The sequence below is a fragment of the Prunus mume genome, linkage group LG2 (assembly GCF_029339155.1).
Source record: "Prunus mume cultivar Tortuosa linkage group LG2, ASM2933915v1, whole genome shotgun sequence".
NCBI classification, from domain to species: domain Eukaryota; kingdom Viridiplantae; phylum Streptophyta; class Magnoliopsida; order Rosales; family Rosaceae; genus Prunus; species Prunus mume.
Genome location: NC_142699.1, coordinates 40,216,812 through 40,244,578, shown reverse-complemented (window position 1 = coordinate 40,244,578; position 27,767 = coordinate 40,216,812). Strand labels below are relative to the sequence as shown.

The window sequence follows — 27,767 nt, the reverse complement described above, 5'->3', positions numbered from 1 at the left end:
AAATAAATAAGGGCAATTTTGTCTATTTTGGCTTGTTTTACAAAATTTCTCTCTCCTTTGTGTTTTTCCAAAGTCTCCCGCCGTTTCGATCGTGAAATTTGGGAGGAGGGATTTGGATTTGAGAGGTCCAAATTCAAATCATACAGTCTACGCTAATTTTTAGTAATTAAATTTGGCTTCACTATTTGATAGGCCGAAATGTAAAGGATTTCCAATTGTTGTAAACCAAGATATTTGAGTGAATTTCACATTTGGGATGTACCTATCTCCTCTTTTCTCTATTTTAATGTGGTATAGATGTAGATCTATTTGTTATGATTTATGTGTAGATGGATTGAGTCTTGTTGTTTGAATTTTCATTTCTGGATGCAATTTCTTTTCTGATCTGTTTGGTTGCTGAGAAAAAGTGGGAATGTGGAAGGAAAATTTTGTAATTATAAATTTTGTAGTTTTTGATTTAGTTTGTATGTTCAATGATTGGAAATTGCAGGAAACAATTCTTTATACTATTGGAAGGAGAATCCACTGGTAGGCTTCTGAGATATGATCCTCCCACACCAAAACAACTCATATTGTGTTGGAAGGTTTACAACTTTTAAATATTTATTCAAAAACCTATTTTAGCATGACGTATTATACAAAAAATTCATATAGAGTCTATTTGTAGAGAAAAACTCAAAACTAGTCACTTGTCTTTTATTTATTTATTTATTTATTTTTATAAATTTTAAAATTGGTTCTTAGAGTGTTAAAATTTTATAAGAACCAATTAGAAAATAACACATAATTAATTTTGAGTTTTTCACTCCAAACAGGTTCTATAAGGATTTTTGTATATTATATCATGCTAAAATAGGTTTATTAGTGAAATCCTCTACAACTTTCTCAAGACCAAACCTTCCTTCTCTTTACTGAAACCACCAACTGCAGGTAATTAATGAATCTTAGTTGATAGAGCTCTGTTAATTTCAAGTTAGGGTTTTTTGTTTCTTTCTCTTTTTAGTACAAGTTAGACTTTTATATAGGCATCATAATTTCAAATTCTACCAAAATAAAAATGTAAAATAAAAACCAGGCCTTAACCTATGGTTGTCATAAATTCATATATATGGTTGGGTCGCTCTCTCGTTTCTACAAGGAGAGAAAAGTCTTGATGGCTAGGGTTTCTTCCTTGTTTCCCACGGGAAGAGTCTTAGTCCTCTATGTGTTCCTGAAATAGTCTCTCCTAGTGCTCTCCAGATTGGTATCGAGTATCTAGATCACGTATTTTCCTCCTCGGTTTTGTATCGTGTCTAGCACGTTTTGTTTTGAGACTTTGGTTCTTAGGTTTTGGTAGTGCCTCTCTCCATAGTACAGGTTTTTTGTTCTCCGTCGTTTTCTAGATCGAACGCGACAATTTTCTAGTTTTCGGTCCCGCTTATATGGGGGCGAGGGGAACCCCACTTTCTACTGGGAGTCGACCCTTGATGAGATTGGGACTTTGCTCAAGACAACTCATGCTCACAAATCGTGAGAAGGTGGTTGGGGGTGACACATAATCGTTTTGGGTTCCGTCTCAGATGTGATCATGATCGCCGCTGAGTTCTTGACATGGAACCATGGGCCTGTCGGAGATCCCTCGTCCTGCTGGTGGAGACCCCAGATAATGGCCCTATCCACACGGTGCCATTACATTATGGGATATTTTGGGTTCAATTGCACAATATTTTGGGTTCAATTGCATAGTATTTTGGGTTTTTGTATGACAGTAGTTGTTACTCAAGCTGTTAGGGACACTTTAGGTGAAGTTGGAAAATTGAGATGGGGATGATTGTGTGGGTCATTTTATTCGTATCCTGGTTCGTTTTGATGTTGACTTTCCTTTAATAGGTCGAACACAGGTTACTTTTCCCAAAACTGGAAAGAGATTGAACTTTTCCCGAAACTGGAAAGAGATTGATAAAGTTCAAGTACAAATACCTTCCGGAGTATTGTTTTGCTTATGGTAAACTTGGTCACTCACTAGTTTCGCCGATCATTGTCAGTGCCGAGCAAGGTGGTGGCAAGCGTCGGTTGTGTATTGATGGTTCTATCTGGACAGGCGGAGGAGACCAGCCTTGAGGGGTCTCCCAAGTCTCAATGTTAGTTTTTAGTTTGAACGTTCGTGAGGTTGGCAACCAATGAACGTTTCGTGACCTAAAGAATTTTCTTCAAGATAAGAGGCCAAACTTGATCTTTCTTGCAGAAACCCTTATGACTACGGTTCAGATGAGAGGATTAGTCACGAGATTGGGTAGTGGTGGGGTTGTGTGTGTACCTTTTGATGGTTTATTTAGTGGTTTTTGTATGCTTTGGAAACAAGGTTTTAAGTGTTCAATTGATTTCCTCTTCTATCGAGCTTGACCCCGGTTAGTGCCGACACTCATGGGAATTACTCCGGTGTCTAAGTTGTATCACTACGGCTTCGTGGTTGTGTTGTGGTGACTTTAATGAAGTTTTGTCGGTTGATGAGAAGAATGGTAGCAGACCCCGTTCTGAATCACAGATTGAGGATTTCAAATGTTCTGTTTTGGATTGCGAGTTATTATCTTTTGACTTTATGGGCCACCCTTTTACGTGGACGAATAATAGGAAGAATGAAACAATGCGCAAGCGCGCCTTGATCGGGGTTTTGGAAATCTGCAGCTTCTGTCTTAGTGGGGTAACTTTACAAATTTTCATTTAGTGGTGTTTTCTTCTGATCATCACCCTCTTCTTATTATCACAGATACTCAAGACTCCCAGGTTGGTCGAACCCCTAGGGGGCAACACCGTTTTCACTTTGAAGAGCTCTGGTCTAAGGATGAGGAATGTGGTGTGGTAATTAAAAATTCTTGGTCACCTTCGACTACACCTATCGCCTGCTGCACTCGGCAACTCTCATCCTGAAAACAGATGAAATTTGGTGATCGCAAATATAAAGTTAAAGTGCTACTCCAAGAGATTGGTTCCTTTCAAGCTGCTTCACCGACTAATGCTAATTTTCACAACAAAAAATTATTGGAATGTGAGTTAGATAAATTACTGGAAATTGATGAAATTTGCTGGCGAGAATGGTCTAAGGTAAGTTGGCTTCAATATAGGGACCGAAATACTTCTTATTTCCACAAAGTTGCGAATCACAGGGCTAAGACGAATTCTATGCATGGTATAGTAGATGCCTAAAATTGCTTGTAGTACGATTATCAGAAGGTGGGTGGCATTTTTCTAGATTTCTATCACCGGCTTTTTTCTTCTAATCGTGGTTCTAAGGAGACTGAAATTTTTGATGCTATGAAAAAACGTGTCCCTCAGATGACTCAACATGTACTAAACTTGGATTTTACAAGGGATGAAGTTCAGGCTGCCTTACAATCTATGGCTCCAACTAAATCTCCGGGTCTGGATGGGATGCTTGCCTTATTTTACCGTAGTATTGGGATGTTGTGGGAGGTGATGTCTGTCAGCTTCTGAATGTTCTCAATGGTTGTGATAGTGTCGTAAGTTTTAACTACACATTAATTACTCTTATTCTAAAGGTTATGTCACCAACCCCAGTTATTGAATATCGTCCTATTAGTCTCTGTAATGTGCTCCACAAAATTATTTCCAAGATGTGGCTAACAGACTCAAAAAGGCTTTGCCTCATGTGATTTTGAAATTCCAAAGTGCTTTTCTTCCTGATCGTATGATATTGGATAATGTGTTAGCAAGTGTTTGAAACTATTCATTGTTTAAAAAGGAGGGGAAAAGCAAGAAGGCACAAGCTTATGTTGAAACTGGACATGACAAAAGCTTATGATCAGGTTGAATAGCCCTTTCTAGACCGCATAATGCGTATTATGGAGTTTCCTGCTCGTTTTGTCAATTTGATTATAGGTTGTATTACCACAGCCTCTTACTCACTGTTACTCCAAGGGCGCCCTTATGGTAAGATCATCCTGTCCAGAGGTCTATGCCAAGGGGATCCCATTTCATCTTATCTTTTTCTTATTATAGCTGAAGGATTTTCTACTCTTTTACAGCAAGCTGAGTTAAATTCTAAAATCAAGGGAGTTTCCATTGCTGCTTCAACACCTTCTTTAAATCATTTGTTTTTTTTTTTTTGCAGATGATAGTTTACTATTTTATGATGTTGAACCCCGTCAAGTTACTGAGATCAAGCGGATATTCCATATCTATGAGGAGGCTTCCGATCAACAAGTTAATTTGGAGAAATTAGCCCTATATTTTAGTCCTTCTACACCGTCGGCTACACAAGCCTAAATTCAAGCCATGTTGGGTGTTCCTAATGTCCCATTCCGTTAAAAATATTTGGGACTTTCTACAGTTGCTGAAAAAAAAAACGGTTGTTTCGCATTCTTAAAGATCGTCTCTAGAAGAAGATCACTGGATGAGAGGGTCGGTTACTCTTGGAAGTTGGGAAGCAAGTTTTGATTAAGGCAGTTTGCCAAGCTACGCCTGCATACTCATTGCGCGTCTTTAGGGTCCTCGTTGAGATCTGCAATGAGGTTGAAAGTATTATTGCTCAGTTTTGGTGGTCTAAGGGTGCTGAGCAAGGGATTCATTGGAAAAACTGGAAAACACTATGCCAACATAAGTCGGAAGGAGGGTTGGGTTTCCAGGAGTTAATCAGTTTTAACAAAGCTCTATTAGCAAAAAAGGTTGGCGTATGCTCCAATCTACTAATTACCTTATAGCTAGGATCTTGAAGGCTACATATTTCCCTACAACTGATTTCTTGAGTACACAGGAGGGTTCGTCTCCTTCCTATTCTTGGAAATATATTCTATAGGATAGAGAGTTTTTACTATGTGGTTTGCGATGACAGATTAGTGACAATCGGTTGGTACAAATTTATGCTGATGCATGGATTCCTCACAGCTGCATATTCACTGTTCAAACTGCTCCTTGTCTCCCTATGGATACTGAGGTTAGCACTTTGATTTCGACAAGTGGGCGGTGAGATGTTCCAAAGGTTTATAGTTTATTTACTTTCATGAAAGTAGAGACTATCTAGTTTATACCTTTGGTTTGTGATAACGTCGATCGTAGAATTTGACACTTTACTACACATAGGCGATATACTGTGAAGAGTGGATATTGGGTTTCCTTAGAATATCATAATCTTACTCTCAGTCATACTAGTGTTGATACTGGTTTTTCTCCATCACAAAAATTATGGAAGCATCTTTAAAAAATGAAAGTGCCAACGAAAATACAACACTTTCTTTGGCGTTTCACTCAAAATTGCATCCCGACAAAAGCTATCCTTCTTCACTGTAAGATCACCATGGACGCGACCTATTTTTGTAGCTCCATTAGCTGCAAAACAGCGATTCATGCCCTACGAGAGTACCCAACTATTCTTCCCGTATGGGAGTCTTTGGAATTGCCTACAATATTTCTTGGTTTGACTCTGGACGACGCTGCTACTTGGCTATTGGCGGCATGAGATTTAATCCCAACTGCCCAGCAACCTTTTTCTATGTTATGGCCATTGTGGAATGATCAGAATGCTGTCCTTTTTTGTTCTAATCCAATGTATGGGGAACATATCCTTTTTTTGTGCAAAAAACTATGTTGCAGGATATAATCAATCTCAGGTACTACTTCATAGGTGTATTTCTTTGCCAATTCCAGACCGACATTGGCATCCTCCTCAGGTTGGTTATCTTAAGCTCAATGTAGATGATGCTTTGGATTTGCTGGATGGTCTCCACAGTGTTCTTATAGGTGCAGTAGGGCACCTAGTCTCATGTCTGTGTTGGCTATTGAGATTTACGCTCTCAAAATTAGTCTCTCTTTTACCCTAAATGCATCTTTTATGCCCTTGGTAGTTGAATCTAACTCCCTAGCTACAGTACAGTTGTTATTAAAGAAGGAAGAGTGTTTAGCTCTTAAGGTAGTGTTTGTGACTGAAATTCGACGTCATCTCCTGGTGTTGTCCTCCTGTGTTCACTTTGTCCCTCGGACTGCCAACATTTTGGCTCATTGTATTGCACATTATTGTCTTTGTGCAGAGGAGCTTTGTTTTTGATTGGGTGATGGACCTCCCTAGCTCCTAGATGGCATTAACGAGGATTGGTCTCTCATTATCTGACTTTGTAATAAGGGTGTTCACTCTTCTGTTTAGTCATTTGCATGAGTGGTGCTCTTTCGTACCCCGAGGTTTTATTCCTTGTGGTTTTCCCCTAGAAGGTTTTAATGAGGCCACTGTTAACATGCTCGTTCTTACCATGTAATGTTCTCTTTGGGTTGAATGCAACACCATTTTCTCTGAAAAAAGGATGAGGAGAAATTAGTGGACGCAGATATAGCTAGTTGGTAAGCCTAGCATTTTTTTATTTTTTATTTTTGTATGAATGGTAAGCCTAGCATTATGTGCTTACAAGGGGAGAACTTTGGGTTTTGGGGTAACTTTTCAGGCCCCAAATATACCAACTAGTTATTGGTTCAATGGTATGTTTCTTTCCAATATTCAAAGATGTCCTAAGTTCAACTCCCCCTCTTCACTTTTTATTTAAAAAAAACCCTAAATTTATTGTAATGGTAAAATAGTAAGATTGCAAAATTAAACAAAAGTCTCAAGGCCCCGTTTGGCTCATGGAACGGATTTGAGGGGAAATCACTTCCCATGTCATTTCCCAATGGATTAGGAAATGGAAGATACATTTCTCACATTTGGTAATGCTGGGAAAATAATCAGGAGATATCACTTTATTTCCTTCCCCATGTTTACTTTGCGTAGGAATGGAAAATATAATTTTCCAATTATATTCATATTAAATTAAATAAAAAAGAATGCATTTAATGATATATATTATAATTCTAAATTGTTAATGGGTACAAAATGGTCATTAAAAATGTGCATATAATGTTGGCTCATTTTCCTAAGTTGGGAGGAAGGCTTCATTTTCCGCATATTTTCCCATGTGCCAGGCAACCATTTCTCATGCATAGACTTACCAAACATGAAAAAGCAATTGATTTTCTATTCCCAAGCCTCATTTCTCATGAACCAAACAGGGCCCAAGTTTCCTAAGTTGCAATGGTTAAGTAATGCAGCTAGAGGAAGAGACGCTCCATTTTTTAACACATTCATGTCTCCCAACTTCCCTTCTTTCTGGATAATATAACATAATCGTTATTCTTTGGCTCCAAAATTCAAATGCTCCCTTCAAGTGCATGGATCCTCACAACAACTTTTACTAATATAATATTCGGGCATTTGACATTTTAGCCCACCCGAAGCATCAAGTCCTACAACAACCCCAACAAACAAGTATTGATGTGCCCAAATGAGCCCATTAAACAGCCTTGAGATTTGTCATGTGAACAAGGACCCATTAAGCAGCCTTGAGTCCCTATTCACATGACCAAACCGAGTATTTTGGATAATGGCTTTGCGAGTGAATTAGGTTATATTTGGTGTTAGAATTGAAGTGAATTGAATAACTCACTAGATTCATTGTATGCTAAATGAAGAATTGGAAGTCCACTTTCTAACTTTTGTCCAATTTGAAGGTATTAGATGGATTAGTCATGAAGGAAATTAACTTTTTTCGCTCTAACCCTAGAACCCCTCCCTCAAAAAACTTCTTAGTGCCACACAAGCTCTTGGAGGGGGGCGGGTGGAGGTTATTGTTCCTCCTCCCTTCTCCTCCATTTCTTTCCATCTATTCACTTCCTTCTATGTCTCTTAATCCCCTATTCTCCTCTATGAGAGTTTCCTCTCCCCTTGTAAGAGTTTTATTTTATTATTCTTGTTTGTTCATGGTTGTTTGCTTTTCCAAAATTTGGCCCATATCTCCTTCCTTATTCCATCTGCATCTCCTCTCTCACTTCACTTCAGCCATCACACCTCTCTCACATCATGTCATTCCTCTCTCCCTCCCATGAGATCTAAAACCCTAAGAACCTCCTCTCCCTATGATTTTCTTGGTCATCTACTGGCTTGTTGCAGCTTCTTCTCCTCTACAACCCATCCTCATATATGAGCTTTTTCCATGGAAGTGTGGGCTTTGTAACTTATGGATCAATTTTGATCCCCACTTTATCAGTTGAGTATGATGACTATTGGGGGCTTGCTCCCCAAAACCCATGCTCTCCATATCCCATTTGTTAGTTCATTCGGACCTTCTTCTTATGACGGCAACGGCGACATATCATGTGGCGATGCTGACAACTTATTGTTTGTAGGATATGATTCTATGATTTCTCTATATTTTGAATTTGTTGTTTTGTGCCTATATTTTGTACTTGGAGTTGGGCATTTTTTTTTTTTTTTTTGTTGAGCCCTTGTTTTTCTTTTTCAAACTTTGTATTTGGCGTTTCATTCCTTCCACAAAAAATAAAAACAGTCATAAAGGAAATTTATCGCATCCAAACCCAGAAAATACTAGGATATCAACGTTTTATAACTTAGGGCCCTTTTGGTTCGCAGATTAAACTTCCTGGGAATGAACTTCCCATATCTAATCCCACGAGATGGGAATGAAGGATGTTCATTCCCGTGTTTGGGAAAGTTGGGAAATGAGGACCATGAAAGACCATTTTCTCACATTCCCATGTTTGGTTTGTGCAGTATTAGGAATGACAAATTATTTAGTTTTCCAACAATACCCTTGAAACCAAATTGGTGTAATGCACAACTAAAAAACTGTGAAAACTGGAAGCTGCAGCCATGGAAAAGAAAAAGAAAAGTTGTGGGATGAATAGAAATACGTATACATACCAGTAGTGAAGCTATTGGAACAAAATAACCAATTTTTTTAAAAAAGGAAGAAATATGAAGAGTTTTTTTAAGGGTAAAAAGTGGTATTTGCAAATTATAGCAGGGGTATATTAGTCCCAAAAACTTGCATTGAATGCTCTCCCAATTGGGGGTGGGGAAGAATATCCAAGTTCAGCCAAGGGTATGAACTTCCCCCTACATGGGAAGTCCATAATTGCATTCTCAAGATTGCACTTACCAAACATGGGAATGCAATTTCAAACCCATTCCCAAACCCCTAAAACTTGAACCAAACAGCCCCTTAATTTCTAATGCCTACAAAATGAAAAATCATTCAACTTCACCTTCATTTTTTACTTCAAGACGCTTTGAATCTTGTGACTTAGTCACCAAAGGATTTGGTTGATGTCATGAACATGTACATAAAAACGGGTATGTTATATCAAAATGGGTGCAAGGTAGAGCTTTGAAACGTTTGGCAAGGATGGGTTGGATGATCATGTTGTTGAGAAATAGGGTTGGACATAAACTGCTAATGGAATCACACACGATGACTAAAATTTAAAAACTAAAACAACAATCGCCTAGTGTGTTCTCGGGTCCAAGCACAATGACCAAAGTTTTAAAATGTTTCGGTGGCCAGAGAATATTTCTCTAAGTTTTAATTTAATTCTAAATTGCAAACATGGGTTTGCACCTCACTCTTTACCCGAGTTCGAATCCCTTCTCTGTTGTTTAAATTAAATTAGAGTAGAATATCGTGTGTAAAAAATAAAAATAAAAATTCTAAATATGGGTGCCCACAGAACAAACTGAAAATATTCAACACAGCAACAATATTTGGCGCCTTGGCAATGGGCTTCAGAAATTTTACTGGGCAATTAGTGTGGTTCTGGAATTTCTGACTATATCAAGGGTTATCTTTGGAATTTTCAGAGGACTTAACTAAAATTTTAAGCCTCATCGAAGTTTTCTATCTAATTAAGAGCTCATTTAGAATGATTCTATAGGTCCATAAAAGAATCACTTTATCAAATAATCACTTTAAGTGGTTTTAAGTAATTCTATGAAAAATCACAGAGATGATTCCCTAAAATCACTTAAAAGTTATTATATGGAGAATCACGCGAGAGGTGCTTGTTTCTCCCCAAGAGTGATTTTAGGATATCCAGAATCACTCTCAAACAAGCCATAAGTTTTAAACATAAATAAAATACACAAAAGTGTTTTAGCCTTTTTAACCAAAAAGCTTTGAAATTAAGACTATTAAAGAAAAGAAACAGAGAAAGGGAAGGTAGAACTACCAAAACAAAAAGAAAAGGTGGGGGGCTAACTTGAGTCCAATTCAAGGTTCAAGGAGAACAAAATCCTAAACCCAATGGAAATGGAAATGCAAATGGCCTCGGCACTATGCTTGCACATAAAATTGGATAATCAACGGAAACATTTCATAATGTGAAATCATTATAACGGCAACATCCCAATAACATTTGATGTACTCAATTTCAACCTGAATGAATCCAAACATACTTTTGGGCCTAGTATATTTAAGAGTAAATACAGCCTAGCTTCATAAACCCATCAGAGTATAACTTAAGTTCAGACACACACGAAAATAACTCCTGACCTCGTTGAATACAAGAGAAAAAAAGAAACCTCACAAAAGATCCTACTGACTGGCTCCGAGCCTCCTTGAGTTACATCCCTGTCATACCTTTCTTTCCACATATATCAAACTCATTTCATCTTTGTGTCCCTTATTCTATCAAGGAAGTACATACCTTCCCTGCACCCCAAAGAATTGTTGTGAGCTTTTTCTTATTAAAAGAATGTGGGGTCTGACCTCTTGTCTTAGATACATTGGAAAGAAAGGAAAACAATTTAATGAAACAGGAGGATGAGAGGGGATAGAAAATTTAAACCGACTGAGTTTCCCCGCACCAAAATCGAGTGTAGCTGTAGAATATGAAATTGTATCTGGCTCTCAAGATTGCACTGCCAACCTCTGAAGATGCTCGAAGAAAACTTGAAGGCTTACATCATCTGTGAAGATTACATCTGAACCCGCAGCCATGTCGTGGGCATTATTATATGTTGCCGACGGGTTCAACTTGGCTAACAAGAATCTTGCCTACAGATCATGACAATAGAAAATAAGACCAAATAGGTATCCCATGAGAGAGAGAGAGAGAGAGAGAGAGAGGGTGGAGTGAAGTGATTCCTGGCCAATAGCAAAGATTTCACAATAAAAACTCAAACAAATTAATCCACCTTAATTAATTAAGTGAGATAAACAGTTAATCACTAGCAAAGGTTTACTACATGAGCATAGCACTAACATTTGAATAACTATTTTCTTCACTGACTTTGACCTTTTTGGTTGAAAAAAGTCTAATAACAATCTTCAGACAAGAAACCTTTAATAGACTGTTAAAGTCAGTTTTGGAAATAATTGATTATAAAGACCTAAATGCACAGAATTTACAACAATCCCAAAGAAGGGACATTTTGAGAAAAAAAATTTAAAAGAAGCAAAAATGGACAAAAATGCCCTTATTTATTTTTAGATTTCCTAAGTAATCCAATACATTTGCATGTCTTTGATTTGAAAGTTGAGTGGTTTTTTTGTCTTTTTGAAAAACTTTGGCTTTTTCCAAAGTGAAATTTATGTCTAAAACCTAAAAAACCTCCCAAAGAATGGCACCCATGCAAAAATAGGGGGCATGAACCTTGCAGCACATTAACAACTGTCACATTTTTCTCATGGCCCTCTCATACCAATAACAAGGTAAAGACCAAACCACCATTACCGGTTGACCATTACTTTTCATTTGTAACTTATAACAAATTTTAAATCGTGCCCAGACTCAAACTATTAACTCTGCAATTAGGGAAATAGGCAAATGAAAATAAGATATTAAGAATAGTTTAAAAACCTGCGAGCCATGCTGATCGCACACCACCAATCTAGGAACAGGGAACCGGTCCCGAATGATCGACTGTGTATCATCATGAGGAGCTTGCAATAATTGTGCAAATGCCTGAAAACATAAATACATATATATATATATATATATATATATAAATATATGAATATAAGTAGTTGAGACAATATCAGACATTGCACAACAGAAGTCAGGGAAATCACAAATAAAGCATGCATACCTGGTGTTCTGGCTGATTCTGGTATCCCATGTTACGCCACTGTGCTATTGTCATTCCATGGAAAATGACTATACTAAAATACGAATCCAACAAGAGAATCCGGTCTGCTGCAATTGAAGCCACATCCAACAATGCAGGTTGTGGAAGAGAATTAAATGAATATGATATTAATGATGGTTGAATCATGACAGCCGCATTGGTGATATTTTCCCGATTTAACAACACGCGAAAATAGGCAGTCTCATCTGGACTGTTGTTGAAAACCTGCATACAACCCATTTCGGATCCCAAAGAGGGGTAAAAGGTAATATGTTAGCCACTAGTAAGCAAAATATATCAAGACAAAGGATGAAGAGGAAGGGGCAAATCGTGGTTACCTGCACAAATTGCGAACGCCTGAGATTAAACATAAATTGAGGGAATAATGAAAAACATGGATTTAAAGTAAAGGATGACGGATCATCTTTTCGATAGTCACCAAATTTGGAACAGAGACGAATGAGTCCCCGATCTAACCATCGTGTAGCATCGAAAGATTCCTGGATAAAACAAAGGAAAATACTTTTTTAGACTTCTATGTTTGAAAAGTTGCAACAAAAATATCAATTTAGAATTCGTTGGTGAAGAACCAAGAAACACAAGTGATCTACAATATTCATAATAAAGAAGGGCATACCCATAAATTATGAGTTTTGTAAAACAGAATCAATGAAATTTAAGAGACACAATTAAAAAATTTAAAATATAGAGAAATCCTCTGATAAAATTTTAGGGCATAAATAACGATGTCCTTCATATAGGTCCCAAAATGTAGGATAATGAGTGCCATATAGGTCCAACTGTAGGATAGTGAGTGCCTTATAGGTCCTAAATGTAGGATAGTGAGTGCACCAAACATTAAGCCTTCATTATTCCTGTTTTGGAAACTCCCAGTGTCATTTAGTCCAAAATTGACAGATATGAAGATAAAAAAGAGGAAAAGAAGATGTAACAGACACGTACAAGATAAAAGAAGATGAGAATGGTCGTAAAATACCTCTGTCTCCATTTTCAAGGAGGTTTTTCTTGCCATTACTACAGCAGCAGTCTCTTGGTCAAATCCTTGAACCAATTCCTGTTAGGTCAAAATTCTTGTGTGTCAGTGATATCCTTTCAATCAATGCACTTCTGAAACATCTTAGAAGAAAATGTATCAATGAAACAAGGGTATATGAGCTAAAGGGGTCCAAATGGTATTGAAAACCAGCTCAGTAATTAATAAGAAATTACTGTTTTAAGAAAATTTGTGTCATAAGAAAACATATCATGCCAAAGAAAATAAGGCTCCTATTTAATGGCCAAGTATTTCATAGCAGCGTTAACAAGAAAACATACAAACGACAATTTAACCACTCAATTGACCAATCAACGTGCCAGAGCATGGCAGCCACATAGGACACATACTGAACATGAACATGACACAGTTCCCTTTTGGCGATCTGAAACAAGCATTGGCAACAGGGAAGAACGAATGAACTCATAAATATTACTATTTATCCAAACATGTCTATTCATTCTTGTACCACGAAAAAAAATAATCATGCTCCCGCCAATTTTTTTTTAATTTTCACACAACAGTGATGAAACCATATTATATAGTTATATAATACACTTATATTCTTTCTCCATTACCCAACTCTTATTTGAATCTACATAAAAGGAAATACATAAAAAATAGTAAACGGGAAAAGTGAAAGATGCATAGTTCTGCCTTATTTGGTCATTTGGAGGAAGTGATGGAGGGAAAATTATCTCAAAAGAACTTTGCAGCTTCTATTCCTACATTCATATCTTGCTAATGAAAGATACATGTGAAAAAACTTTGCAGCTTGTGTTCCACTAGGACATGCCCAGTAAGAAAGTACATGTGTGTGCCAGTGTGCATGTGTCACAGCACAATCATACAACATAAACAAGGAATGCCCAAGGGAAAAGGTAAATTCAAAAAAATAAAGCTTCACCAGACCATGCTATTACAATGGCTATAGTTATTTACAAAAATATGTTCGGACAAAAGATGACATATAAACTGAAATGACCTCTGAGCTAACGGTGCTATCTATCCATCGTCTAGTAATTGTTGTTACTCGTAGCATCATTTGACCTTCAGGGTTTTGAAAACTGCAATGACAAAAGTGACCGACGAAACTCAAGTCACATTCCTAGTAGAAATAACAAAACACAATTTTTACCAAAGATCACCATAAGATGTTTTCACCGCTCGTGATACAATCTTCATGCATACCTTGTAAGAAACTGCAAATACAATTGCGGATTTACAGCTCCTGGTGTATTTGACTGATCACTAGATGAAAGATCAAAGAAAACTGTCAAGCAAGTACTCTTGTCAAGGCCACACATTTTCCAAGCTGTTGTATTCCCCTCCCCTATAGCAGTATCGGCAACAGCAGGTCCTTTCTGCCAGGTTTGCAAAATTAACATCACACTCCACAAACACAAGCCTTATCCAAATAAATTTCATTGATTGTAACTATACCATTAATGTAGATAAAACGAAAGTTCTAAATGACCAAATTGCCTAACCTTCTCCAAAGATGTGCAGGGTCCAATGACGCCCTGAATTTTGATGTCCTTTGAACAGTTGATCTCAAGTGTACCACTGATACAAATAATTTTCAGTAATGAGATTGACATATAATTAGAGTGTAAAGAGAACTCGTTAAAAAAAACAGTCAAAGCATAAACAGGAGTTGGAACAGATACAAGGATTTTTTTTACATGTGTCAATGCACATGAACAAGGCATTGGATATTATAAATACCTAACCTAAGGGCTGACAATCTAACGGCTCTTAAAGCAATGGCAACCCCGTCATTGCATATCAAGCAGCCTTTCTTTGTAACAAAATTCAGACCCAGCATCATAACTACAGAAACCAACTGTGTGGCTCAAACTAGATTATGGTATTACAATGCTAACCACCACTCACTACCTTATGCACCTTCACTCATATGTCATATCTATGCTGAAGGTGTATCAGAAAAACTAAAAAGTTACAAGAATCACATTCAATAAAACATGAGAAGAATTCAAATTCAACTATATTGTTAGCATCACATCTTTTTAGTTGATTACCAACCAAATTATACGGAGCTCAAAATGTGAACAAAGAAACCTCAAATGGTTAATTATGAACTCACTTGAAACAAAGGCCAAGCGACTGTTCCCCTTCTTCAAAAACACGCTTGAAAGAGTCTTTGAATACAGAATGACCAAAACTTTCTGCCAGAACAACAAGTCCACCGGTTTTTTCAATGGCAACTTTCATTTCTGCAACCCCAACCTATACAATACAATACACTTGAGCCAATGCAAAACCAAACACAAACCAAGTGCATCAAGATTAAAACAAAGGAAAACTGATATCATTTTACAGCTTTGCATGTCATCATTAACATATTTAGACAAATAGCCAAAAATCAAGGTCATACCCCTGTCACCCTTTTGTTCTCATGTAGGTTTCAGTTAATAGAGTACCTATATACAGTACGAATAATACTGTATTTTAGTTAGTAATTTCATATCGCCATGAGGAAGAAGGGCCACAGCTACATCCAAACTTTGAACTGTTTCAAATGTCCAATAAAACCTTTACCTTCCGCTAGAGGACAACCAACCCAACAGATCACAATATCCCAGCCTAACAAGCAGCATACGTGAGACCGTACCTCAAGTGACCTCTGATATTTTGACTACAAGTTTGCCTATTACATGATAAGTTCAAGAACATATTTTGCTTTATAGAAGGCATTACATTGTTTGTACTAAAAGAAAAACATATTTGCTCATTTGATTCTAACAATGAATCACAAACAGTTTGCTCATGCATCAGGCAAGTGAAAGACATTGAGAAATGCCAGTGTCCCATGAACCAACAGAAATCAAATACATCCAAACCAAATCAACCATGCTAACCAAGTGCAAACAGGAACATGAGCACTAGTTCATCTTTGGTTGGGGTTTAGTATATATAACACAAATATTTGTTTAATTGCTGATCTCAACATGACAGTGCGGAACAGTCCAAAAATGCAGGAATAATAACTGAATCAAAAGACTGAACAAAACAGACCTGATCCAGTGCAGATGCAAACAGGTCTAAGACATGACCCTGGCTAACCAGCTGCTTCGCAAGACCATCATAAAATTTGATTGCTTTCTTAAAGTACGGTGCTGCATCCTTATCCAGATCTTTATGGGAACGTACTGGTTCTGATAAATCTTTGGATACAATCTGCATAATTTTCACAAAATCAATATCTTCTTATCCGGAATTTGGGAAAAATTACATCGCTTCCATTTATTTAATTAATGGATCATAAGCATGTGATGGCCCATGTCCTTCAATATTACTACACACTCCGTAATGCACAAAAATTGTAGATTTGCAAAGTAATTACTAATTAGAAAGACGTAAATTTTACAATTGCACATCATCCCAGAAAAGCAATCACCACAATTTAAAAGGTCATCTGAGAAAAGAGGTCGTGCATTTGGAAAGCAATTAAGACCAGCAAAAGAAAAACAATTTTGCATATCTGAATAATCAGGAGCATAGACATGTGTAATAACCTAAACTGAGGCTGATCACAAATACCGTTAACTTTTGTAATGATAAACATTTAGATTAACACTTGCATGCAAGAACATCAAACTACAAAGCAAACAGAAAGCTAAGGTTTTTACCGCGCCAGGCCCTTCTGTGCATGGCCCCCCAACCAACGCTACAATGCGTGCCCCCGTTCCAGGCACACAAGCTCCAAGCAAACCGGCTGCAACGCTCAACGCCACTCCTGTGCACCGGGACGACCGATTTCCAGGTGGCACAGGCCACTGGTCGCTTTGCAATTCATCCAACAACTGAAAATTCAAAACAATTCAGACCGAATTATCAGAAATGAACAATCAATTTCAAAATTTAATAAAACCACTGACACAACGCAAGCCGATCCATTCAAGCCCCTACCGTATTAAGAGTGTATTCGCAGTCCGAAGCAGGCAACAAGAAACGGGTCACACCCGCATTAGGAAACCCATTTTGAACCCCCTTCGGGTGGTACCCTCCACCAACCGGACCAGGTCTCCGGCCCAAAACGCCGAGACCCAATTGCTCCAAAACCTGTTCTTTTGAAATCTCCTTACTCCCCCGAAAGACATACACTTTGGACAAATCAGAGAACCCCAATTCATGAACCTGAACTTGGGTCCCATACGACAAAAATCCAACAAGCGCATTATCGGGCAACAACCCAATTGCTCTCTTGAGCGCCGATTTGACATAACCCATCTCCTCCTCGATCATACACGTGTCGAGCACAAAGACGAAGACCGGCGATGGCAGAGATTGAGGGGCGGCTGAATCGGCAGGCAGAGCATACTGCAGGGTTGTGTACTGAGGGTAGAGCTCGCCAGGGAGGTTGGTCTCGGAGATCGCGGCATAGTGAGGCGGGAAGTGATTACGCTGGTAGCAGAAAGGGCAGATCCAGATCTTGGCGGTGAAGTCGACGCGCGAGAAGGGGTTGAGGGCGGCAGAGCAGGTCTTGCAGCGCAGCGGCGCGTATGGGAGCGTGGGGATGTCGGGGTGGGCCCGGATCGGGGAGATGCAGGCGGCGAGTGGGATCACGCACTTGCTGGCCTCCACCTTTGTGCGAGGCCAAACGTTCCACGTCATCCGCACTCCGTCGATCCCTTCCGGGTCTGTGTTCGCCATCTCCGACATTTATTATGAGTCTCAGCTCCTGAAAATACGAAGTTTTTTGGTGGGTTTTGGGGTTTGATCGGATTGGAATTGGAATTGGAAGTGTGCCTTTGTTTTTCTGATTTTTTTGGGTTTTTTTATTTTTTTTTTCTGGGGAGAGCGGAGGAGAGTGGAGAGAGGGGGCGACGACCCCTTGAGAAAGGAGAGAGAAAAGGGGTCACCGCAATTCGCAAGGGAGAAAGAGAGAGAGAGAGAGAGAGAGAGAGGAGAGAAGAGAGACTCTGAATTGTCGGAAGAAATTGGAGGAAGGTTTGTTATGTTATGGAGTCTCTGTTTAAGAGATGGGTGGGTTTCAAAGGCGATGAATCTGAATCAGTAATGTTACAAATTTACTTGTGTAGGAGCGGGCCTGCCGTTTTTGTTTGGCCTCCTCAAAGGTACTAGGTAGGAAGAAATTTCATTCTCCATACTAGTTTTTACCCCTAGGCTAGTCCTAAAACGATCAAAACATTTGTTTTATTTAAAACAATTATTTTCTTTTTATTAATGATTTTTTACACATATTTTGAGTGATGGTTTCACCTTTTCTACATAGAATTGGTTTTTTTATTTAGGACTTCTAAGAGCACTTCCACCCACAAGCTAAGTTTAAGGTAAGAATTACGCCACTATTCACGTGAATAGTGTCACCAGATTTTGTTCCACCCATGAGGGCAAAGTCTAGGGCAAATACTCATTGTACTTTATTTCCTATTTTTTTATACTTTAAACCATTAATTTTGATAAGCTTTTTAGATTATATTTTTTCGATTGTCACGTGTCACTATTTATTATAAAATTTTCACTTAAAATTTAAGATAACATTTTTTGGATAAAATTTTCAAATAAAATTTTTGGATAAAATTTTTGGTTGCCACGTGTCCATATTTATTATAAAATTCACATCTCACTCATCATACAATTAAAATATTTTTGGTCATCATAGTCTAACACAATGGAATACAAGGACAACTCCATCATTGGTGGAGGCGGTTTTACCGGATCACGACGTGGGGGAGTATTTTCCTTCAGATGACGTAATAGTGCCATTATTTCGACACTAAACGCAACACCGAATCGATCAGCATTGTTCACTTGAGGAGCCATGTGTAATGGTTTTCCTCTTTTTTATTTTTCCTTGACTAATCTATTAAAAAAAAAATTGGAAATGCAAGAAATATATATGTATATAAAAAAGACATTAAATTGAATAAAACGGAATTTTTTTTTTTTTACCTCATTGCCAAGATTTTGACCGTCTTCGAACATTTGTCCAACACCCTCCGGCTTCGATGGAAGATGACATTTGTATTTTTGCACAAATAAAATTTTGTAGTAGAAAATTTGGTGTGGAAAGTGAAAAATATTGGAAGGATATGAGTTTGTATGAAGATTTGATGTGGAAAGTGAATAAAATTGTTAGGTATTTATAGGGAAAAAATAAAGAAATTTTTGGTATTTAAAAAAAAAATTGAATTTTTTTATTTTTTTGTTTTTATGCCAAAAATCAAGGCCACGATTTTTGGAAAAAATTGCATCGGAGGGTCCAGAAGCGCCTAATGGCATATTCCCGCTGGGGCTTGTCAAGGGTGACATCACACGACGCCAGTGAGCGAAAATCAAAAAATTTGATTTACTCCACGATGACGCCACCACCCTCGGCCAAGCCTGACGAAAGTTGCCCTTGGGCTCGCCTGGTGGGACCCACCATTGCCGAGCTCATTCCTCGCACTGAGCGGATTTGGGCTGCCAGGGGCCTTTTGCCTGTGTTTGGGTGAGCGCTGGACTTGCTCTAAGAGCTCCACCATAGGAGTCTAACCCAAGCAAAAGGACCTAGGCCTCCAAAAGTAGTTTCACCGTTCAATTCTTGCCTTGGCAAAAGATAGGGTCCACTAACCTGAGCAAGGCCCAAGGCAAGGAGAAATTATAGAATAATTATAGAATAGTACTGTACTATCACATCAGCTTATAATACTTCCATTCAAAATATGCCATGTGTCATTTTTTTAAAACAAATTATAGCTTTTTTTACAGCTTGATTTAAAATTCTTTTTATTTATTTAGAATATGATTTTTATTTATTTAAAAAGTTAAAGAACCCAAAGACGCCGCTGGAAACCACCTCCCACAACCCAATCCCCATCTTTGTACTGCCACCTAACCCAATCACCCCTTCAGGGACTGAACATGTTTCTATAGGATGTAGGTAATTCTTTTTGGGTTTGTTGATCATCATTTGTACAGAAACTACAAAGGGGATCATCAATTTTCATGATGATCCGGCAATCGATTTCTTTCCTTCTTCTCTCTGATATTCTCCAATCAATTTCTCGATATCATTGCTCAATCTTTGTATGGGTTTAAGTTTCCAGTGATTTTTTATGTGGGTTCTTGTTTCAGATTAACCAAAACCCTTGGGTGGTTGGTTGGGTGGCAATACAAGGTAGAGAAGATTGGGTTGTCGCTTCCGGCATCTTGGTATATATATTATTCTAGAGAGTAAAAGTCCAAAGCTGTAAAAACAGCATAATTTATTTTTGAAAAATGACACATGTCATATTTTGAATGGAAGTATCATTAGCTGACGTGGTGGTACAGTACCATTCTATAATTTCTCCAAGGCAAGATGAGCTTGAGCTCCTATTTGCTGGAGTTGACGTCGCCGAATACAAAAAATTGAAAAATTACTAAAAATTCAAAAAAAAAAATTATAGATACCTAGCAAATTTTTTATTTTTTAATCTCATACATATAAAATAAAATTAATCCCATATGACTAGTAATTGCCCTTGGGTAGCCATGACAATGGGTGGAAAAGTACAAAAAAATTTGCTATGTGCATTATTCACGTGAAGAATTGCCCTTATTTGCCCTTGACATGGCAAAAGGCAAAAAGAGGCAAGGGTTGTTACTATTCACATGAATAATGCTTGCTCTAGCAATTTTTTTGTTAGTTTTCCACCCATTGTCATGACAACCACTATTCACATGAGATATGAATAGAGGAATTTGTATAGAGTTTTGGTGTGGTAAGTTAAGAATATGACTATGAGTTTATAAAATAAAAAATTCTGAAATTTTGCAATTTTGCAATTTTTTGTTATTTAAATTAGCTACTTACGTCACAATGACGTCAGTATTAAGTCATCTTGCCCAAGCAGCAGCCCATGCAAGTATTGCCTTAGGCTTTGCCTAGGTTGGTGGAGCCCAGCGCTTGCCCTGGCAAGTCTTGGCAGCTGGAAACAGGATTGTGGGCCTAGGGGGCCTCTTGTCCAGGCTAGCCCCTCCCTCTGGAACTGCTTTAACATGCAAGGAACAAAGAACATAACAATTTAGGCATGTTTTGTGACATCCCGACCCAATTTTATCCATTGATTTAATCTATTTAAATGATTTAATTTATTAAGTTGTGAAATTACAATTTTGCCCTCGGAGTAAGGTCACAATAGTCACTTTTCGATCCAAAAGGATTTTTGGGATTTGAGTGGCATTGTTGTGTTAAACTTATCGATACGAGTTTGTAGACACATAGTGGGCTCAAATCGAGGTTTTAACGATAAAGTTATGGTCAACATAAGTGCAGTTGCACAACCGTAAATATTCCAAAGTCAGATTTTTTTAAAAATTAGTGTAGCTCTCTCTCTCTCTCTCTCTCTCTCTCTCTCCTCCTCCTCCTCCTCCCCAACTCCATCCCTTAGCTAAACAGGCCTACCACGTTTGGCCGGCATCCAAGCTGCTCTAGCCACACTAAGTTGTGGGACCAGTAGGAAAATGACCAACACGAGCCGGCGAACGAAAGTGGCCGCGCCACCCGTGCCATCACGTCACCACCACGAGCTCGTAAAAGGCCTGCTTTTCTTGAACTTTCATACGCTGCTCCGGCTCGCGATGGAATTCGCCAATCCAGTATGATTTCTCATCCTCTCAATGAGCTCTAGCTATCTGTCCAGGCAGTTTGGGTCAATTTTGGGTTTTAAAAGCTCAATCTAGAACCTAGGTTTTGACCATTTTCGACTTGATTTTCTTGCAAGCTCCAGTCACTTTTTGGCTGTGGCCCAAGAACAAAAGTTACTCCCCTAGTTGTCCTGATCATGTAGGTATAGGTATTGTCAGGTGTTTTGAGAATTTTTCAGTCGCCGAAATTTTCTCAAGACACCCACGCGCTGTCAGCTCGTGGGCCATGGTGTGGTGGTATATTTTGTCCTAAAATGTTCCTCATGTCGTCCCGAGTATGACGGTATGCTCGAATATGAATTTGGTTATCATTTGACAGTCAAACGAATTTACGAATATTAGGGGATACCTTGGTTTGATATGTTCGGACATTTGGATTGAATCCATGTCCAAGTATGTTGTTCACTGTACCTCTAGGATCATGTAGGAACTACGGATCGAGAATCAGAGTCCTCGATACTCCGAATCAATGATTCCAAGTTTAGGTAAACTGGTGATCGTCCGATCGTGCGATTGAGAGCTATTCGACTGCTCAATCGAGACCAAACTTTCAGGAAGTGTTCAGTAGACCTTGTTGACCTCTAGGAACTTTCAGATTTAAACTGGAGGTCGTGGGCCCTAGGGGCCGTTGACAAAAATTGGAAACTTTGACCACGGGTCTTTTGAGACCGTCCCATCCTTTGGAAAGTACTAGAATATTCTTATGATTTTTTAAGGTGGTGGGTCCACATTAAGTTCCAAGAGCTAGGGTTTAAATTTTAAATGCTTGGTTGAGGCCGTATAATGAGTTTGGCTACGTGTTTGGACGTTTGTTTTAGTGTGCGTTACTCTCTGAACATTTGAAAGGTACATTATGAGTGCTTCAATTTTAAGACTATAATATTGTTTAATTGCGATCTTTGGCTGTTATATTGATATAAAGGATTTCTTTTGTTGGTATGGAAGATATGATTATGGGATTTATAGGGATTTCTTTTGTTGGTATTATTATTAAAATTATTATTATTATTGTCATTAATACTATTATATATATGGGTTTGGGGTATCTTTGAATATTTGAAAAATGGATTTTGAGAATATTATCTTTATTATATATTAGTTTATGAAAGTGGATTCTGGATATTGGCGATGACACACCACCTCATGTACCCCCCCTTAGATACTGATATTGGAATTTATGGATAATGGATACTTGGAAACTGTGGTTATGGTTTGGATATGATCAGCACCTAGGCATCATTGACAGGGTGTCTCGTAGACCCTTAATGAGGTAGTCTGCGCGCGTAGGACTTGTCACAGGCACATGAGTATTGAGGATTCTACATGCGTCATGGTAAGCCCAATCCTCTGGTTGGATTGTTTTCCGACAAGATGTGCATGATGTGCACTATGATATGTACCTCCCAAAGCACTCGGATACATGATATGTCTTCTCACATCCGAGTATTGAGGATTCTGTTGTGCGTGCTGGTGAGCCCACTCCCTCAGTTGGATGACTCATCCTTAGCCAAACAGGATTCCTCCATGTGGTTTAGTCAAATGTCCCCGGATAGGATTGTTTTTCCCTGGTACATGATGAGGGTGTGAGGTGTGCATGTATATATAGGTGAACTAAACACTGATGAATATGTACCTGAAGCCCAGTTGAGGTGAGATTAACTAGTTGCTTATATTTCAGTTTTACTAAATGATTATGATTAAAAATGTGTTTGTGGTTATGACGATACGTTTGGATTGATGATTGATCGGCATAAATGGATTGCATACTTTGGCATCGTTTTACAAAACAAGATGTGGAAACTTTGTCACGATTGCTTTGCGCCCCAAATAGTAGCTTGTTTAAGGCAACTGAGCCAAGAATTGTACCTTGGTAGGGCATTTATATTTGTTTAATTTTCGTTGAGTCTTCCTTCGAATTGCTCTGTGATCGCCCATGTAGGGTTGGATTTAAGGCCAAAGGCCTATTCTATAGGAACATTTTAGGATACTCTACCTCGACAGAGAAGAGGATGTTGTTAGTAAGTGGGCCCGCATGTCGAAAGAATCCGAAATTTGAGGCATGTTTACTTTAAAGTCTCTGCATTTAGCATCGGTGATTTTATACCCATTAGATTAATCTAATAAATTTTAGCCAATCCACATCAACATAATTATATTATACTAAAACACACCATTAGCACCTTATTGTATGTATTCAATTGCCTTTGAAATAAATTTAAAAAATTAAAAAATTAAAGTTAAACAGTGTCATCAAGCAACAACAATCTCTCTCCACAACAAAAAAAAGCTTACATATCTCATGTTTCATACACCTTTCTCTCATTACATGAGAGATACTCTTTTTACACACACCTTCCTCCCTAGTTAGTAAGATTTTCAATTCCAATACTAATTGCAAATTATTTTTCATTTATGAATTTGCTAGTAGTTTTGCACTACTTCTTATATGTAAAGATGATTTGGATTGGCACATGAAGGAGGGAGGGAGAGAGAGAGAGAGAGAGAGAGAGAGAGAGAGCCATGGAATGCAAGGGGCATCGACGAGGGGGTGGTTGATGCTTTCGAGATAATTTTTTTAAATTTTTTTATTTCATAGGTAATTTTTTTTAGTACAAGTCAAATGATACACACCTAAGATACCATGGGGGTTTGATAGATCTCTTGTCAACAAGTCAATGCCCTTTTTCATTCCCTGGCAAAAAAATTCAAAACTTACATAGATAGTAGATACACATAATAAGGTGCAAAGAGATGCTGACGTGGTGATTAAAATTCAATAGTGGTTAATATTGCTTTAAATGCGTATAAATGCACCGATACTAAATGGAATCATACATATTTTTACTTGCTATGCAAAATCATGAATCATGAAACTTAAGAATAAGGGAATAATGAATTGGAATCGGATCAACTATAACCCTTAGTTTGATTCGATAAGAATTAGGGAAGTTACAAGATAAAACAAATTGCATCACAAAACCCCCCCAAAAAAAAACACACACACACACAATACAACACATTAAATGCTAAACTATTACTGAAGACCTATTGTTGAGTCAGAAAGACCATGAAAACAAATTCCGAAACATCTTTGGATAGGAAACACATGATGGCATTTTAAAAAATGTCACTGCATCTCCAAATCCACTCATGATCTCAAAGTGGGCTCCACATCTCCACAACAGAGAGATCAAGATAGAAGCCCAGTATTGCAAGGCCGACAGTGAGATTACGAAAGTACTAGTTGCTCTCAAAATATTTCAGTGAAATTTACTAAATGATATATGATTAAAGAAAATGGTATGTAAATTCGTGGTTATTGACGATTCTCTGTACTAGTGATCCAAACCCGTCAAATTTGTAATAATGATTATTGATGCTCATCGAATGATTTCTTCATTGGCACCATTTTCTAGCTACTATGACTAACACATCTTACAATATACGACAAGCTAGCTCCTCTGATCAACACCGACACGTGGAGTACCAGTGAAAAAGAATCAAACATTAGAAGCATGGCAACAACTACTAAATTTCTTCCCCTCTCCATGATCTACATGTTGATGTAAATTATTGTTGCATCTGATGCAGTTTAAAATTTGATCCATAATCCAAACTATCATGGCCACATCACGTGACTTGTAGGGCCTTTAGCGAGTATTGTTTTACATGCTAAGATATACATACGCTTAGACCATCTCCTACCCAAGAGAAGGAAACTCAAATTTTGAGTTTTGAGTCCAAAAAACTTCTCCAACTCATGTATTTTGGGGGGTGGAAATTTGAGAAATCTCAAATTTGGGGTGGAATTCCAGTCCCAAAATTGCCTGGACTCATATTTTTTGTGGGCCCAAAATCTATTTTTTATTCTTTTTTCTTGGCTGGAAGCCCACGTGCTGACCAACATTGCTGGGCCCACTGATATTTTTGTTTGGGCATGCAAATAAAGCTGGCGCACATTTCAATCTTGTTGGGCAGTAGTTATATTTTCAAAACAAATCTGATTTGCTGTTTTTTTTTATTTTAAAAATGTGAAATTCTATTAAGTTTTGGAATTTTAATTTTTTTAGGTTAAAATATTTAGAAAATTAAATCACGAGTGTTGAAATAAAAATAATGTCAAGAAAAATTAACAAGAAAAAAAAATTAGGGTTAATCATTCTTAAACAATTTAATAAAGTTATGGACTCAAATTATGAGTCTGTAAGGTTGGAGTAAAAAAAAAAGGAGTCCTGAAAATACATGAATAGTTGTATTTTGGAGGATGGAAACTTGAGTTTAGCTCCAACATAGTTAGAGATGGCCTTATGAACCTATAGTTAAGTTGGGCTTATGAGATTTGATCATTTGAATGTGAAACCTTAAGTGAATATCGTATGTTTTTGCGATCTATAGAGACGCAACTGTTGGAACTTACGTTTTGGAAATTTGAGGTTTGTAAACACTGAACGATTATAGGGTTTAGGACTTTTGTGGGACCCATTTTGATCAAGGGTTAACTTCCAGTCATTAGGCCCTAAATCACCATATTGTATCATTGTCATTGCGTGCACCACAATTTGTTAGTAGTCGAACTTGATCAATCCATTTGACCCCTAGTATGGGCATTTTTGTCATTTGTTGTCTTGTAACTCATGCCTTGGTCTTAGGATCTCGAAGATGAATTTACCCATCCATTAGGACGGGATTGTGGACTATATGCACCAAACAATTAGGCTCCTTTTGCTATCTTTATCATGTCTTTATATGGTGATATTACCACATTTGGGTGTTTTCAGGCCTATTTACCGAGATAAGGTTCTTTTTGATTCGCAATGGTGTAAAATCTTATGTATTAATTTGGGAGAGATCCACTTACATTATTTTATCTATTTGAGGTATTAGTTGTGGATTAAACTTGTGTTATCTATATTGCGGTATGCCAATGCTAGCATACACTCTTTCTGAGTGAATCTTGGATCAGGGCTTGATAGATTCATACTAAGGAAAGATTTGATTACCAACAACCCAAGTAATGATGTGATGCACTAGTCCTATATAAGCAAGCTCAATGGCGGATGGACATATTCAATGAGTCTATTTAACTTAAATAATTAGTGAGCAAGTGATTGGTTTCGTTGGACATGTTACTTCAATTTAATTTGTCAATTTGTGTATTCCTTTAGTTTTCCCTTTCAAAATATAGCCCAAATAAATTATCATTTCAATACTAAATTCACTCAATCAAACATCTTTGAATTACATAAAGTTTGATATGTTAAAGTGTATTTAGGCAATCTTGATATAATCTAGTGTAACCGCAACACCAAATTGAATGTCTGGTTCAACTGAATTATATTCATTCCAATCGAATCCCTAAGTCCTTCACCCTTTGAAAATCTCAATAACTATCCAAAAACTATGGGTGGCTTGATTCTTCAAAGGATATGTAAGCAATGTAGGGTTTGACCTATATTGACGTCGTAAAATCAAACAAACACACAAAGCCCGAGTCTAGCCATCCGTATAAATTTATGGCCGCTTGAACATAACTTGAGCCAAAATGATAGTTCATTTGTAGGATATCGGGCTTGGCCCGACCAGGTTACAACTATGGTGTCAAACACCCTTAATTTAATTTATTCTTTGTTTAGGTTGGCAATTACGTTTTATTCATAGTGAAGTCAAAGGATATTATCTTGTAATAAGATATTGTAATTAATTGACACTTCGTCTTTAATGAGTGCTACAACTTTTATCTATAAAGGATAATGATGAAATTATATTAGGTGAAGATTTATTTAATGCATAATATTTTTGTTCAACAAAATCTACCAATGGGAAAACAATTTTTATCCAAATTCATCAAATTTAGATTCACTGTACCTCTGAATTTTACATCGACATGAAGGGAAATCACAGTAAAGAAATATTTTTGGGAAAAAGCCAGGTAGATAATACACATGACAATATATATGCAGAAAAAGGCAGTTTGGGTATGTACTAAATAGTTTGTTGTAAAAAAAAAAAAAAAAAAAAAAAGGAAATTGTTTGTTATTTAAAATTGCAATTTAAAAAAAAAAAAAAATTTCCCCGACACCGGTGTGGCTGTGACACCCATCACCAAATCATTTCCCC

The 27,767-nt window shown here is 37.6% G+C and overlaps 1 protein-coding gene across 2 annotated transcripts; it reads right to left on the bottom strand.

The window, feature by feature from the left end:
• Positions 1–10,160: 10,160 nt before the first annotated feature.
• LOC103322643 (protein transport protein SEC23 E) lies at positions 10,161–18,048 on the bottom strand. Of its 2 annotated transcripts, XM_008224571.2 has the most exons (13): positions 16,926–18,048; positions 16,646–16,819; positions 16,032–16,193; positions 15,100–15,242; positions 14,483–14,558; positions 14,184–14,356; positions 13,978–14,059; positions 12,936–13,013; positions 12,277–12,438; positions 11,900–12,163; positions 11,671–11,775; positions 10,676–10,865; positions 10,161–10,520 (listed from the first exon to the last, which is right to left on the bottom strand). In XM_008224571.2, exons 1-12 carry the CDS (start codon positions 17,676–17,678, stop codon positions 10,719–10,721), a joined length of 2,319 nt encoding a protein of 772 aa, XP_008222793.1. In that variant the 5' UTR covers positions 17,679–18,048; the 3' UTR covers positions 10,161–10,520; positions 10,676–10,718. The 2 variants fall into 2 exon arrangements, with proteins under 2 accessions (XP_008222793.1, XP_008222792.1); XM_008224570.2 differs by having other exon boundaries at positions 10,161–10,865.
• Positions 18,049–27,767: the final 9,719 nt, after the last annotated feature.